Consider the following 17,554-nt stretch of genomic DNA (forward strand, 5'->3'; position numbering starts at 1 on the left):
AATACATCAATAATTGCACTTTAAAATGCCAAGTATTGTCACATGTGTTTGTGAACCCATTGCTTGATTAATATATTTGTAACAGATGTGCATTGTTTACTGCCAAGGTACTATCAGGTATAACTCTAACTTTATCTGCACAATCCATTGCATTTTAACCTTGCCCATTCTTTGATTTATTGAGCAAATAAAGTAATGAAAGGACCACCCAACCTTTTCATACAATAGTCGATGATGACTGCAATAATTGTCACCAGTAATGAACATCACAAATATGCACAGTCTATTAGCATCGGCATCAGTGCAGTGGATACTGCTGATTTGCAACACGGTTACTGTGGAGTGTATATCTGGCAGATGTGTCTATGTCATCATCCAGCCTCGGAGGGTGCATTTCATGTCCCACCAGGCTACAATCTGGCATTTTACGATCAATTTAAAATGGTGCCAAGTTACCTCCAACTGTCCACCACTAGTGCTCACTACCGTGGTGACTGAAAGTGTAAAGAGTCTGACAAAGCATTAACCTTTGATTGTACCAGTGGAAGAAAAGTGATGACGTTCAAGAAATAAAAAGGATCAAAATGAAAATACAAGAATGAGTATTTTCAACTCCTACCCATCTGACTGAGACAATAAATCTTGTTGAGTTGATTTATGGACTAAAGTTCTTATGTGAGCTATACTTACATAAAAATAGCCATGGTGATACGTTGCTGGTTTCTTTGTGGATCTTTTTTAACCCATAAAGACCCAAACATCCACTGCCGACCAAAAGCATCTACTGATCTAAAATATTTAGTAACTGTTGAGCCATTAATCCTATAAATACATGTAAATAATTGGTGTAAAATGCAATTTATTTTTTTTTTCGTGGTCATCAGATATGACCCATTTGGACGTTCAGAGGCTCTGTAGTGAATGCGGAAATACAGTCATCATCTACACCATTGACTAACCAGTAAAACCCACGGAGTTTAATAAATAACAGTGGATGGAGATGCTTGTTTTATGTTCAGTTATTGATAGATTTGCTGAAAAAAATCACATTCTCTTCAGTTTTCTCATTTTGATATAATAACCTTTGAATTTACTTTGAGTTTTCATGAACATCTACATGACCAGCTAATTAAATATAGGGAAAAACACGATTTAAAGTGAAAAATGCAAAATACAGAGCATAATATCACAATAAATGGTGATAAATCACTTAAGAAAAGTTAAATAGAGTGAAAAATTCATTTGGGAACTGACACAAAAGTAGCACTGGGTCTTTATGGGTTAATCAGAAAGTGGTGAATTTGGATACATTTGTTTGACCTTACTTAAAAACTGTTCTGAGACTCTCTAGTAAGCATGGTAAAAATTCACTTCTGTCCATACATTTCGAAGAACACACTCACAAGCAAGTTTTGAAATATAAAAAAACACATTTTAATAATTTTGCACAAGTTTTTTTTTCTTTCTTGGAACAAAAACTTCACCTTACACAGATTATTTCATTTGAGAGACACACATTTTGACAACGAACAGTATTTACATCAACCTTATTCTCCTGGCTCTAGTGCAGAGTACATTGATGTAAATGTCTGAAATGGGAAAAACAATGGCAAAAAAAAAAAACAAAAAACTGGATGGTGTTACATGAGAGGAGATCCACTTGTGTTTTCACATTGCAATATGTATCGTATGTAAATAAAAGACAGAAATACTATAAAAAGCACAGACTTGTCGCCTCTCTCATTCTTGACCTCCTGTAAGTTTATGGAACAGTTCTTCATCTAGTGTCTCATTCTGGTCCTTAGATCTTGTGGAGAGGAATATATAACCTCCGATGAACTCGTGGACCACTTTGCAGTCGCAGCTCACGCAACAGAACGCTATCGTCACATTCTGGTCAAACTCTATGGTCACCTGGAACAACACAAGAGGTAATGACTTTGAGGTATGGTGTTTTTTTTTTTTTTTTTACATTTGCTTAGTCTGTTTCAGATCGTAGGCACAAGCTTTCCAAATGCCTCCTGAGAGATGGAAAAGGTGAATTCATTAAATACGGCACAGTCTCCTCTCACCTGTCTTATTTCCCAGTTGACGTTCCACTGCTTCATGTTGGCGAACCTCCATGTTGTTACCGGCAGCCCGGACGACATGTCAATACGAATTAGCCGGTTGTACGAGATCCCCAGAATCTCATCTTTCCTGCTGCCTTTAAATCTGGAAAAAGTTGAAAAGATACAGCTGGCATTATATGTAAGTTGAAGTACGCTGAATCAGACAAGTAATAACAGTAGGGTGGAACAGTGAATATTTTCATTTTATGCTACTTTAAACTTTCACTCCGTCACATTTTTACAGGGAAAAAATGTATATTCCTCTCCACTGCCTTATCTTGGCAGCTCTGTTTAGTACTTACATTTATTATTAACATTTTGCAGAATGGTCAGTACAACCAGCTTTTAAAATACATAGCACTGTTAAAAATTAAACCAGCAGTTTCAACATTTTTGATTTGACATCTCATAACAAGCAGTGTGTCGTTGTGTTCATGGTCCATTTCCGGATTGTGTTTTATCCTTAAAACATCTAACATATTTGAATTTCCATCAATATTCAAATCATCCAACATGTCACCAAAAACAGATTAAAGAACAAGTCCAGATTGAAGTATCAGAACTTCTTTTTTTATCTTTCAGTGCATTAATGATGAACCTTTATCTGGTGTTTCTGTTCATAACAGTGGATATAGAATCATTCAGAACAAGTGGTGCCAGGTACAACAAACCCCGCCCCTCGCATGTATTGTATCTTATTTTATCATCGATCCATCTGATGTCATCATGTCTATGTGTGTGCTGATGCCAGCATATCAACTGCCTCTATATATGTGCCGAGTTTGAAGTAAATTGAAACAAAATTTCTGTTTTTATAGACATTTGAAATTTCGCCCATTATAAGTAAGTGGAAAATAAAAAAGAGTTTAAAAATTCATACAAAATTGGAACTTTGACCTACTTTTCCCAAAATGTAATCACATCTATTCTGGGTCACTGGCAATCTATAAAGCCAATTTGGTATGAATTCAACCAATAGTTTTGCTGCTACAGACATTTTGAATTTTCGCCCATTATAAGTAAATGGGGGAAAAAAAAAGATTTTACAAGTTCATAAAAAATTTGAACTTTGACCTAATTTTCCCAAAACGTATTCACATCTATTCTGGGTCACTGGCAATCTATAAACCCAATTTGGTATGAATTCAACCAATAGTTTTGCTGCTAGAGTGTTAACAAACAAACAAACAAACAAACAAACTGAACCCAAAACAGTACCCCTTGCCTCCCCTTTGGGGGGCGGAGTAATAGCTCTACCACCAGCATCTCCAACAGTGAAATACTGCTTTTACACTGTCACTTAACTATTAATCTAATGATGTCATTTATAATAATGTATTAGTACAAGGGATCAACCCAATATATTTTCTTCACTATTGTAGCTACATTTTGCTGCTAATACTTGGATATTTTTTATTTAAGTGGCATTTTTCATTCAGTATTTTCCATTGCTGTATTGGTACTTAAGTAAAGCATCAGAATGCTTCATTCACCACTGGATAATAGCGACTAAAAATACTGTAAAATACTGTTTCAGTTCAGTAGCGGTGAATGACAACTAATATGCTTCTTTGGCAGAGATGCTTTACAGCTATGTTCCACAATAACCCAGATCAATAGCTCTGTGCCAGTGCTGGAAACAGGTCTGGCACTCTCCACTATTGTTCTGGAATAAGGGAAAAAGTTATCTGGGATGTGTGGCTCGTTCTTTGGCGGCACTGAGCGAAAGATACTTTGACAGTGCATTTGAAAAAGAAAAAAAGTCCTACGAGAGGGGGAATTTTGGTGGAACATGTGTGCATAAAGAAGTGTGTCATGGTGCTAAAATGACTAAATCTCTGCCAAAGGAAATGGCTCAAGAGAAGAGCTGTGTCTGTGCAAAAACATGCCTTTTTCAGGGTGTAGTTGCAGCTCGGAAGCGAAACCCTTTATTTGTGTAGCACCTCAACATATGCACTGTACCTGACAATGTAGTAGTTGATGCCAAACTCTGGAAGTGACTGCCAGGCCTGGATAAAGCGCATCTTAGCCTCTGTTAGGGACAGCCGTGCTATGTTCTGATGAGCCTCCAGGATTCGTGCTGTTAACTAGAAACAACCACGTGGGGCAGATTTAGATTTACTTTGTCGTTAACACTGTGTTGATGTAACACTAATGCATCTTGGCAAAGTTGTGTGTGTTTCAAAGACACCTGTAGCCTTTCAGCCCACCTGCTTGGTCTTGTGCTTCTTGGCATAGCGCGGGGAAACAAAACATTCAGCGTTCATCTCCATCGCCTCTAGGTCTGGAGCTGCCTGACCAGGTGGGGGCGCCAGGCTCTTCATTTGCAGGAATGACTGAATATTCTTCACTTCTGACTTGTAGGAGCTGTAGGCCATTGTCTTGCCTTTGGAGGCCAGGATACATGCTGCTTTCCACTTTGCATACTGTGTTTCCTGCAGCAGATGAAAATCACTTTTATCATCAGCCGCATATTATTTACATGCCGATGGGGGGAAAAAAGGCAGACACACTGATTATTAGTGACATTTTCTCATATGCACAGAGTGTGTAGGACTCACATTGTCACATCGAATGTACACCTCATTCATCCCATCAGCCACTGGGAGAAGGAGCTTGATGCCAAACTTCTTGTCTGTCACGTTGACATCAGGGACAACCTCACAACCTGTCAAATAAACCAAGCAGCAAAGGTATAGTGGAAAAACAGCAGCTATTGTGTCCGTCTAAAGGGGAATGCCATTGACTTAGTTGATCTATAATAGTAACATATGAATCATTTTTTCATTTATTGAACGCAGCAGAAAACTTTCATCCAATATCTACAGTATGACAGTTCTTTCTCCATTTTCTAGCCTTTGTAACAACTGTTCATGATTTCTAATAACACGTTATAGATTTTCTCCGCATCATTTCCTTACCGCGTAGATGGAACTGCTCTATGGGCTCTCCATGGGATGCCTCCTTGTTCTTAAAGTATGAGATGGTTGTATCCTTGAATACAAACCAGTACTCTTTGTATGGCTTCAGCGTCAGTCTTTTAGGCCTGATTTGAGACACATAAAAAACCAACAGTAAAATCATGCTTTATCTGAGTAAATGACTGGGTGAAACAGCATAAATATTTATTAAATCAGGAAAAGGAAAAGGCTTGGAGCACAAAATGATACATGTCACAGATATTTTACAGTTATTATGAATCCCCTCTCCATGTAATGCAAACACAGGATGAATAGAATAGGTGCAATATGTATAATGGTGGGTTTACCTAAACAGCCGGAGGGAATCTGCCAGCTCTGGAATGTCTGTAATGTCTTCCTGGGGGTGGGACAAATAACTGTCAATTATCCTGTGTCTTTTTGTAAAACCATGTTGAGAGGTGCAATTATTGGAGGCCTATTCATCAACCTCTGCTAAAAAACAGCTGTTTGTTCTGTAACAGACTTGAAAACTCTAAATCTGACACTTTAGTCCAGCTTGTGCTGTGTTTGACTAAAAATATGTTTACCAGAATTCTGTCCGTATGTCCGCCTTCGAGTGTCACCTCCAGGTTGGACAGCGCCGCCTCTACTTCATCGATTTCTGGTTCGTTGGAGTTGTCCAGAGGCTCGCTCGATATGGTCAGTTTACATATGTGATACTGGAAAAAGAACATTTTTTTACTCTTGATTAAAACCGCCTACGCTTACGGTACATTCACACAAGCAATTAGCAAATATTTAGTTTTGCAAATAACAAGTATAAGTCATCATGATGCACCACAAAATGACTTAAAAGGTTATGCAAGGCTACCATGAGTCAGAAGAAGGTTTGTGTAGGTGAGTGCAACAATAAAGCTCCCTTTGAATCAGTGTGATTTCTGAATCACTGTCCTAACAACAGTTGAATAGATAGATAAATACTTTATGAATCCCACTGGAGTTAAATCTATAACAGGCTGAAATAAAGGCAGTGAGACATCTATGGTGAAAGAACTCATTCATTCCTCACATGAGCTCTTTAGAGTATTTTCTTCTTGAGAAACTACTTTTCTCAATCATTCTTTTGTCCTATTCTCTTGTTTCTCCACCTCTTCCTCTCTACCACCTTCTCCAACGGGACTTTCCTCATGTCCTGACATGTCCTTGCATGGATTTAGTCACCAGAACTACTCTCCCAGATGGATCATACTGTGAGCTCCAAGACACCCACACAATGTACTTAAAACTTTATAGTCCACATTGTTTTGCCCACTGAGAGCTTTTCTTTATAATTAAAAACAACTTGAATCAGAAATTTGATAATTAAGTCCTTCAAATATAAACATGAATGTGTTTCTCAGACAAATGTGTCCCATGTGGGCAAGTTTGTTCCATTCAACTACATTTTATGTCACTATTAGAAATTTACAAATAAAATTAATTTACACATGCTTGTATACACATAAAAATGATTTATTCAGCAGTATGGTTTACATATATTTTACCAAGTGGAGGATGAGACAAATTTCATTTCTTTAAATATTGTTGAGTAGAACTATTATTGATTTAAAAGTTTTATTGTGAATCTGTTTTTAATTCTGAATGGTACAGTTGTTCTCTGACCATAGGGACCACTACCAAGTATTTATGTATAAATTTGTATTTATCTTTATGTTTGTGTTGTATAGATATGAGGATATGGATATATGGATATAAAATATGTATACAGGTAGTGTTTTATTCAGATTAATTTGTATCTGTTACGGTATACTTTCAGTTTCTGATCTAATGTTTTATATTTATTTTTATTTTATTGTATTTCTAATCAAATCTTAATGTATTTTAATATTGTATTTTTTTCAATCAATGTGAAGCACTTTGGGCTACAATTTCTGTATGAAAGGTGCTATACAAATAAAGTTTATTATTATTATTATTATTATTATTAATGTAATCTCTTAAATTTTTTTTCCCCCCTTTTACTTTCTTTTAATGAGCTGATTTTTTTTATTGCTGTTGTGTTTCTTCAGGTGTATGTGCCTTATTTTACACATTGAGTTTTACCTAAGTGAAGTGAAAAAGTTCAGAAATGTAAGTGTTTGACAAGAGTTTATCAGGTGTCATCATGTATGAAAGACTTAAATATACTATCTATGTACATACAGATATTCCATAATGTGAAATATCTATATTTTTCCTTTCTCTTCATCTACATACATTTAGAATTAACTGGCACTGACATGACCTTATATCTGTTTCATAACTGGGATGGTGTAATATTCACCTGTAGCGAAGCAAACATGAGCATTTCTTCCTCAGTGCAGTCTATCTCTTCCAGCAGGATGGACCAGCGAGCCTGTTCATACAGCTGAGTGATCCTGACAGCGTCATACTACAACACAAGAAAAACATCCAAAAATGGACGGCTGCAGTTTCACATTATTTCATGGTAATGATGTCTGAATGGGACAAAATATGTGTGTGTGTGTGTGTGGGTGTCTCTTACTTTCGGATTGAGGTCAAAGAAGACGTTGTACTTAAAGCGAAGCAACAGCTTGTCATCTTCTTGAACATCTTGTTCCATGAGAGAACGAGAAGAGTCCAACCACCTGGCAGCAACAGCGACAAGCAATCAGAGAGGATTTGGACAGAAGTAACACTACCACTATACAACCTTGTACTACACTGCAGCTATGTCGTGATGGCTTCACAAATAGAGTTGGGTAAAAAGCAGCTCTGAGGTCATTTTCTCTACCCTGCATTGTTGACGGCTTTGTCCGTTAGAGATAGTGGTTGGTACATCTTGGCCAGCTCTGCAGGTGGCAGGTTTGGCTGGGACTCAGCTAGAGGGTTTTCTCCAAACCAAAGGCTTGTGGCAGACATGGGCATCCCGTTCTCTGGGTCATAGGTGGCTGTCATGGTTTTACTGTACATAGGACCTTGAATGAGAAGAATGGAGAAATATGTATTTAAAAAAAGAGCAAATTTATGACTAGTATATTTAAAGGAACTGCAAAGGGAAGAGCAGATAAAAAAAAAAAATTAAGATTAAAGGTATCACATAAGTTTAAACAAAGAGCAATAAAACACACACCACAAAAAAGGGGTGTCTAAAAACAAGATAAAAACACTAAATCTGAGGAAAACGGTACTCAAAACAAGTGAAATATCTGTCCATGCCGCAAGGTAATTTCGCTTGACAAGATTTCTTGAATTAAGATAAATCTAGTTAAATCTAAAGCTAAGTTAAATCTAGAAATAAGCATGTGTGAACACTTAAAATAAGAAATTAACTTTTAAAACAACATAAATTATCCAACACTTCTAAATCTAACTTTTTTAAAATCCCTGGTAAAAAGCAAATAATTTACAGTGCAATGTGAAAGTTAACTGGGTTGGCAATAAAGATGTCAAATATCATTAGCCTCATAGCATTCTTGCTTAAGTCATATTTTTTTCAGGACATATCTAATGATGCAAAATAAAGCAGCCGTGTTAGGAGAGTAACGTTATGCAGATATCACAATTTGGCCAAAAAATATGATTTAGGCAATCATGCTATGAGGCTACTGATATTTCACATCACAGTGATTTTTTTTTTTTTTTGCTTTGAGCTCTTACAGAACTAAGCAGTACTCAAGGAGGGATATGTTTGCAAGAGCAGGGAAGTGCATCTTAGAAAAATCCCAAAGAACATGAGCTGTGTATTAAAAAATTCTTTCAGATCTCACTGAGGGTTACTGCCCCGTCAAATCTTAATTTGTACTATATATGGATGCAAGTGACTCACAGCAATAAAGCAATAATGACGTTATCGCCTCTTAATGCTGATTTTATGTGTTATACTGTTTACAAAACAACCGTGCACTTCCTAGTACCTGATCCTCCCGGTCCCCGACTCAGTAAATCGATGTCCCAGATATCTTCATGTGAGTTCTTGTCTTTCTTCTTCTTCTTCTTGTGATCATCTGGAGGCCTTAGCAGGGACAACTCCTCTGATCTCCTGATGTCTGGGATGAAACAAAAAAGAGAAAGACTGTTGCACTGGAAAAAAATCTAAATCTTACGAAGTGTATTTTTCTCATTTCTAGTCAAAATATCTCATCACACTTAAAATAAGACATCATCACCTAAAGAGTAACTTTTCAGTGAGATATAAGAATTTAAGCAAAAAAAATCTTGAATTAAGCAAAAAAAAAAAAAAAAAAAAAAAAAAAAAAATCTGCCAATGTAACAAGTGAAAATTATCTTGGTAAGATTTCTTGAAATAAGGTTTTCAAGATCTATTGTCTAAAAATAAGTTCTTCTTTCTCACTGAAAAGTTACTCTTTAGGTGATTACGTCTTATTTTAAGTGTGATGATATATTTACTAGAAATGAGAAATTACACTTGGTAAGATTTAGATTTTTGCAGTATAGTAGATTATGGCTTGGGGATGTGTTCTTAATCACACCGGAGACACATTCAACAACAACAAAAACTCTTAAAGGTTCAATGTGTAGGGTTTACAAGGATCTAATTACAAAAAAAAGACTATAATAAGCACCTGAAAATAGGAATCACTATTTTTGTGTTACTTTAGAATTAACTGTTTGCATCTACAGTCCACTATGTTGAACTAATATGTTTCTACAGTAGCTCAGAGCAGACCTTAAAGTGCATCACCAAGCAATGGATATAGAGAGTCTTTTTCATTTTTAGTGATCACCGTAAGGGAGGATGAGGCTATTTGCAATTTCACTGCTCATTACCCCTTAAGATTACATACTGAAACTTTAAGAGAGGGCCTATGCAATAACTAAGATCAGAGAAACTCACTGAGAATTTGGCAGATCTCTGTCACTGCCTTGAAGACCACACTGGAGAAGCTCACAGTCATTTTGATGTTTTTCATATTGGGGAGCTGCAGCAGCAGAGGTTTGTGCTGGGGTGTGTAGCGTAACTCAGCATCAGCCTACAGAACAAAATAAAGCAAAATCATATGACTTACACCTACGGTTGTATGTGTTTGGATTGCCTACACAAATACTCTTATTCACGTTCTGTACTTTTCTTAACATTCTGCTGTGGAGATCTGGAAACCTTGGATGATTACAAGGAAAACTGTCATCCCTATATGTTTACTTTTAGTCTCAGTTTGTACTGAAACCAAAAGTGCCTATAAACTATCAAGTTATACTCACACATACAATGAAGAGAATCATCTACACGCAATAATCAATCATTTTTTTCAGCATTGATAGTCTTTCAACAGAGATGTCTTAACTAAAATTAACATTAAAAAATAAAGGAAATAAAATATATTTTGTGTTTTGATATTTAGGGGGATAGAAGAGCTCAAGTGACCAAGTGTACATGATACAAAATTGACATAAATCCATGTATAATCCATATTACCTGAATCCCATATTTATCCAAGGTCCAGTGAGTCTTGAGGAGCCAACATTTTCTCTGTTCCCACCACAGGGCATGATCTGACCAGTCCTGAGGAGCCTCTGCAAACACACAGGATGAATAACACCCATTAAAAAGCTATTATCATTATATTACGACCATAACATAAGTTTAAAATCTACTTCACATCTAAAGTTATTGGACTCTCTCAACTTCTTAAGGTAGAACAGTGGCTTTCACAGGTAAAATATTCATGCAACAGCCTTCTCTACTACCAACACAAACAGTCTATGTACCTGCTGTTGTGTAGGCGGCTGATTAAGGTTTGGTTTTATGAGTCCACCTGACATCATGTTATGGTGCTGGGCTGAAATCAGTCTGTTGATGACGAGCTACTTAGTCATCTATTATGTCTCACGCTCTCCTTGAACCACCTTTGCTAAAGCCGCTGTCCTGTTAGTTCCCTTGAGATGAAAGGGAACTATGAAGCGATCAGATCCTGGGTGAACTTTGGTCCCTGGGGCCACAGGAGTTGATGCATTGTGAAGCAACAATGGCAGTGCGGTGCAGAAAAATGCAGGGCAAACATGGGTGTGGCCAGACTGGCAGTCCCGTTAAAGGAGAACATGGAGATAAAACACTGCTTAGAACAGCTAGTTGTTTATAGTAAGTACAGAAAACTTTAATACACACGTTTAGGTGAGAAAAAGAACATAACTCTTAATAAAATGCAAGATGTGTTTGTTCATGTTTCTCTTTTTTCAAGCATAAAGATCCAAACAGTTACCAGCCACCAAAACCATCTGCTGATCTAATATGTTTAATAACTTCTATACATGTAAATAATTGGTGTAAAATGCAGTTTGTTATCTTTTCATAGTCATCAGACATGACCCATTTGGATGTTCAGAGGCTCCATAGTAAATGTGGAAACAACATTTTCAGTAAGACTGATTCACCAGTAAAACCCATGGAGTTTGATAAATGACAGTGGATGGGCACTTGTTTTCACATTAAAATATTGATATCTTTGCTGAAAAAGTCACTTTTTCTTAATTTTTCTCTGTTTTTGATATAATAACTGTCAACTTTAATCTGGGCTTTTACGAACATCTACATAATCAATAAATAAAGCATAGAAAAATACCTGATTTTCACAGAAAAAAATGCAAAATGCAGTGAATAATATTACAATAAATTGTGATAAATCACTTAAGAAAGGTTAAATAGAGGGAAAACATCTTTTGGGAGCTGCCACAGAAGTAGCGCTAGGTCTTTATGGGTTAAGACAACCAGACAGTAGGTTTTTTAGTGTATTTACTGAGTTACTTACTGATTTTCTCCACCAATTTAAGCATGAGGCCTCCAATGTGCAGGTCTCCTTTCACCCTTAGTTTAAACTTCATGGACTCCATCTCTCCTTCTCTGAGATCCACCTGCACAGACAGCTCCCATGATGTTTCTCCATATTCTGCAGCCGAGATCATGGCTCTTTTTTAAAAACAAACAAACAAACAAACAAAAAAAAACACACTGAGAGGAGACAAACAGACAGACAGTGGATTACACCAAGAGGAAAACTGAAACCTGTTGCTGTTATCTGTGATTAGATAAATACGAGAGGGGAATTCCGCTAAAGATGGCCTTCTTTGTTTCTTTTTGTTGTTTAGAAGATTAGGAAATAACTGGGATTAAATCATGAATCTACGGATTAGGTGTTTCTAAACATCCCATGGGAACATCCCAGTGAAGTTTGCCAGCAGTTAACAAACATGCAGGCCACCAGTAGAGTAGACTTTTTCTACAGCGTCTCTGCAATGATACTGCAGCCCCCCGAACTACTTCTGTCAGCCAATACATTTATAAATAAGATATTAGGGAACACACAGACAAGATGTAATGGTGCAACTGCCAAACACGTCGTAGCAGATACAAACACAGCTGTAGGTTACATAAAGAAGCACAAATATGGTAGGAGAGAGGGTGAAATGATGAAAGACGTTGCACACAGGTAAGATAGAAAAGAAAAAGAGTGGGGAGGAAAGGCGAGAAGATGAGAGGAGGAGCAGGGAGGGTTCAGCTTTGGAATGTGTGACGAGCAGGGACACGAATCTGGTGCAGGAGAGACCATGCAAAACAGCCGTCTACTCTGCACACACTGCGCCTGTCTTCTGTCTTTTCACATCTCCAGGCTGAAAAAAACAAATCACCTGAACAAAGACAAACACAATAGACTTTGACAGAAAAACCTGCTTTATTCGTCCTGGGTAACTCAGTGTGAGTGCGTACTAAGAGAAACAGTATTGCTGGGAGGCTACATTTAATGAACACCCTCCTCTTTCTTGGTGATGCTCCCTCCTTGTGCAGCTGTAGGGTACAGTGAGAAATTTGAGTTTACATGTCTGCTTTGAGAGACTTGTTGAGATTTGTCGGGGTGACTATAAGAATGATCACGAAGACTGTCAGAGCCTATTGTATTTAGTGCACAAACTGCTTTATACTTGCAATACTAGGGATCATAATCTGCAAGTAAGTTTTTCATTTCCACCCAAAGACACAAGAGTTCAAGGGAAATATGTGCAGCAATGGAAGAAGGTTTACACAATAAAATAAAGGGTTACACTTTCTATGATGAATGAATGTATATGAATAGCCAAAACTTCACTGCATTATTAGTTATCAGGTAGTTTAAAATAAAAATACAATGAAAACCCAGAAACAAAGACTCCAAATAGGCTTGATCCGAGCCAATACATATCTCTGTACATTTACAGAACACAGTAGCCAATAGTGCAACACCAGTAACAGACCCATATAATATATATATATATATAAAACAGTTGTAGCATTAATCTCTTTCTGTTCAGGCCTGTTTCAGTCTAAAGTCCAAACTGGATCTTTCTCAGTCATAGTGTCATTTTTCTGACAATAAAAGCCAGATTTCAATCAATCACAGCTTCTTCAGTGTCCTGAGACACTTATTTTTTATTTTTTAAGAATGTGAAAGCACACTTACCTTTGTTCGCAGTTATCTGGCAGTAAGCTATTCCTAGAAATTTCTTGTGAGGTGAAGTGAAGCAGGAATGCGACTCCTTAGGGACTAAAACACGCCCTGTTCAGGTAGAGGAAGGTGAAGCAGGAAGTTCACACACACACACACACACACACGTAACGGTAACGACACTCTCACGTCTGTCACGAAATTACAACTTTTTACACGTTAAAACACTCTGTCAATGTGGTTATGGTTATTAAGTGCATTTAATATGTGTTGGTAGATGTGAATATCCTAGCTAACTAACGCTAAATAGTATTTACAAACAGAGGTAGCCGATATTACAGTTAGCTAAAAACAAACAAACAAACTTATTTTAACCCTCAGAGCCGGTTCTAATATTAGTCAGCCTCACATCACAAAGGACAAAAAATGTGCTTTTGTGTTATTCATTCATTTATTTATCAAGGACAATACAGTGAAACAAAGTGGGCATATAGAACATAACTTACCTAGTTTGCAACTGCCGTCCCTGTTTGGGCTTTTCAACTTTAAAAGCAAGCCATAAAAATATTATACATTAATATTATTTCCTTTCATTGTGCTAATTTTTCCACTGACCTATTTATTGATACCAAAAAATGCATTCACTTCTTAAGATTTCGAGCCTTTAAATGCCATGTTCTTGTGACGCCACCATATTTTCTCTGAAAAAACAAACAAAAAAGCCAAATGAAAATGTGAATTATTTCAATATACTACATACAAAGTAAATGTGTTGAGTTATTACAGCATTTGATATGAAAAATGATTTTTTAATTATTATTATTCTGCAGTGTTGCAAATATTGTACCCACACTCACACTGTAAATGTGCAAAACATTCCCTAATTATTAATTTTACCAGTATGTGACTAATAATAAAATAGCACACTGCATTGGAAAACCAGTGTTTAGCATAGCTGCAAGTATTTATTTCAGAGCGCTTTCAGTATAATTATATTAAAATGAACTCATATTTTAAAAGACAAAAGAAAAGTTAACATAAATATGCTAACTGTTACGGCTAACATAAATGGCTAAAGGTTAGCATAAAAACAAACAAAAAACCCAAATGAAAATGTGAATTATTTCAATATACTACATACAAAGTAAATGTGTTGAGTTATTACAGCATTTGATATGAAAAATGATTTTTTAATTATTATTATTCTGCAGTGTTGCAAATATTGTACCCACACTCACTGTAAAATGTGCAAAACATTCCCTAATTATTAATTTTACCAGTATGTGACTAATAACAAAATAGCACACTGCATTGGAAAACCAGAGTTTAGCATAACTGCAAGTATTTATTTCAGAGCGCTTTCAGTATAATTATATTAAAATGAACTCATATTTTAAAAGACAAAAGAAAAGTTAACATAAATATGCTAACTGTTACGGCTAACATAAATGGCTAAAGGTTAGCATAAAAACAAACAAAAAACCCAAATGAAAATGTGAATTATTTCAATATACTACATACAAAGTAAATGTGTTGAGTTATTACAGCATTTGATATGAAAAATGATTTTTTAATTATTATTATTCTGCAGTGTTGCAAATATTGTACCCACACTCACTGTAAAATGTGCAAAACATTCCCTAATTATTAATTTTACCAGTATGTGACTAATAACAAAATAGCACACTGCATTGGAAAACCAGAGTTTAGCATAACTGCAAGTATTTATTTCAGAGCGCTTTCAGTGTAATTATTAAAATGAACTCATATTTTCAAAGACAAAAGAAAAGTTAACATAAATATGCTAACTTTTACGGCTAACATAAATGGCTAACAGTTAGCATAAATGTGCTAACTGTTAGCCATTAACTGGGATTATAGCTCACCTGTGTGTATTAGTCACGCAGGTGGGCTAAAGGTGTAATCTAATTGGTTTATTACTGTCTGGAAGAGAATTCATTCAAGTCAGACATATATGTGCATATACAATAAACTGTCATTCACAATGGGCTCTGTGCACAGCCTCACTACTTCCTACACTTCAGGTGGGTCCTTTATTTCCTGTCTTTCATTATTGGACACACTGATTAATCCAGGTGTGTCTGCTACTTCTTGTTGTGACTACTGATTAATTAGGCACACCTGGATTAATCAGTGTGTCCAATAATGAAAGACAGGAAATAAAGGACCCACCTGAAGTTCAGCAAGTAGTGAGGCTGTGCATAGAGCCCATTACAGCAATTTAAAACAACCAGTTCATTTCAAACCTAATTCAATGCTGTGTATTAATTCATTTTTTATTATTTTACATAAAGTTAGGGTTAGTGTAAAAAATATAATGGAACTGAGTTTGAATACCTTTAGATGTACACTATACAGACGAAGCTTTGGGACACAACTGAATGCAGGTGTTTCTTTGCTAGCAGAGGACTGGGCTACAAAAAAGGAATGGTAAATGTCATATTTTAATTTTATATCACTGTGATTAATATCAATGCAGTAAACATTTTATAATAATAATAATAATAATAATAATAATAATAATAATAATAATAATAATAATGGATTAGATTTCCATAGCGTTTTTCAAGGCACCCAAAGCACTTTATATTTTGTTTTATCTTGAGGGATACATTTCGTTACACTGTCATCTACAACAAAAAAAATGCTTTAGATTTTCATTTTGCTCAATATTGAAATGAACATTGAGTTTTCCGACATAAAGTAATCATTTAAACCACAAATGGGAAGTCGTACAAGCAGGTGGTGTGATGTGTTACAAGATTTTATCCATACATGCAGTGATTTGTTAGAATTTGGCGCAGAAATAGTACCTAAGCTGTGAGGTTGTCTGGATAGATGTCATTTTCTTTCTGAAAATAAACTTTTCTAGTTTACCGGTCGAAAGTTATCTATTATTTGCTGAACTGGACTTTGTTCAGAAACTATGATACATTTATTTGAGGTACTTGAACAGACATTGGGAAAACCTTGGGAATAGATAATGTGATCAAATTAGGGATGTAACGATATGAAAATTTCATATCATGGTTATTGTGACCAAAATTATCACGGTTATCATTATTATTGCGGTATTGTTGAAATTGTGCTAAAAATGTTCAAAAAGTACTTATACACACACTGAAATAATTTAACCAAGTTGTATTTAAAAAAAAAAAAAAAAAAAAAAATAATAATAATAATAATAGGCACAATGTACCTTCTGTTGGCGGAAACATTCAAATATTAACCCTATACCCATGTTTGGTATCTTTTTTTTCAGCACAACTTCATCTATATCATCTGTCTATTATTTTTTTTCACTTTAACCAACTATATCAACACAAAAGGACAAAAAGCACTATATATGTATATGTGTATATATATATATATATATATATATATATATATATATATATATATATATATATATATATATATATATATATATATATACATACACACACACACACACACACACACACACACACACACACACACACACAATCCGATTTGAAAAATGTATATACTTTATTGCATAAATAACACACAGATGCTTAATGAACCTTTTCAAAGACTTTAAAAGTGAATATTGTTTCCAAATATTAGGTATAGAATATTAAAATTGTAATAAATTAAAACTATACTCAAATATTTGACATAAAAGCAGATCTTTACATAGGCATTTTTTTCCCCTAAAAGTCTGGTAATCAAACACAGTTATCATGATAATTACAATTTAAGTGGTAATACTAACTGTCTGCAATTTTACCATGGTTTATCATTATACCGGTAATCATTACATCCCTAGATCAAATATATTGGGATGGTAGCTTCACCTAAAGTGGACCTAAGGAAACAGACCAACCACAGGATGAATAATAGTGCACCTCAGATGAATCAACCCACCATCTTTAATGCCCACATCCTGCCCAGTGACTATGTCAGTATGACTCACTAGAGTTTGCCTTTTTCCCATCATAATGCTGTCAGTTTATAAAACTACAGTACCTTGTTGGTGAAACTGATCACTAGCATTTTTACCAATTGAACAGATGGTGTTGTACTGACAAACTGCCAGACACAC

General features: G+C 35.6%; 1 protein-coding gene across 1 annotated transcript; it reads right to left on the minus strand.

Annotated features, from left to right (window-relative positions):
• Window positions 1-1,740: 1,740 nt before the first annotated feature.
• fermt1 (FERM domain containing kindlin 1) lies at window positions 1,741-13,549 on the minus strand. The gene is made up of 16 exons (XM_030127770.1): window positions 13,483-13,549; window positions 11,800-11,957; window positions 10,470-10,567; window positions 9,891-10,026; window positions 8,950-9,081; window positions 7,827-8,010; window positions 7,578-7,680; window positions 7,356-7,463; window positions 5,620-5,751; window positions 5,380-5,429; window positions 5,033-5,157; window positions 4,673-4,779; window positions 4,322-4,546; window positions 4,074-4,198; window positions 2,073-2,214; window positions 1,741-1,914 (listed from the first exon to the last, which is right to left on the minus strand). Exons 2-16 carry the CDS (start codon window positions 11,951-11,953, stop codon window positions 1,741-1,743), a joined length of 1,995 nt encoding a protein of 664 aa, XP_029983630.1. The 5' UTR covers window positions 11,954-11,957; window positions 13,483-13,549.
• Between the last annotated feature and the right edge of the window lie 4,005 nt (window positions 13,550-17,554).

The sequence above is a fragment of the Sphaeramia orbicularis genome, chromosome 24 (genome assembly GCF_902148855.1).
Source record: "Sphaeramia orbicularis chromosome 24, fSphaOr1.1, whole genome shotgun sequence".
Taxonomy (NCBI): domain Eukaryota; kingdom Metazoa; phylum Chordata; class Actinopteri; order Kurtiformes; family Apogonidae; genus Sphaeramia; species Sphaeramia orbicularis.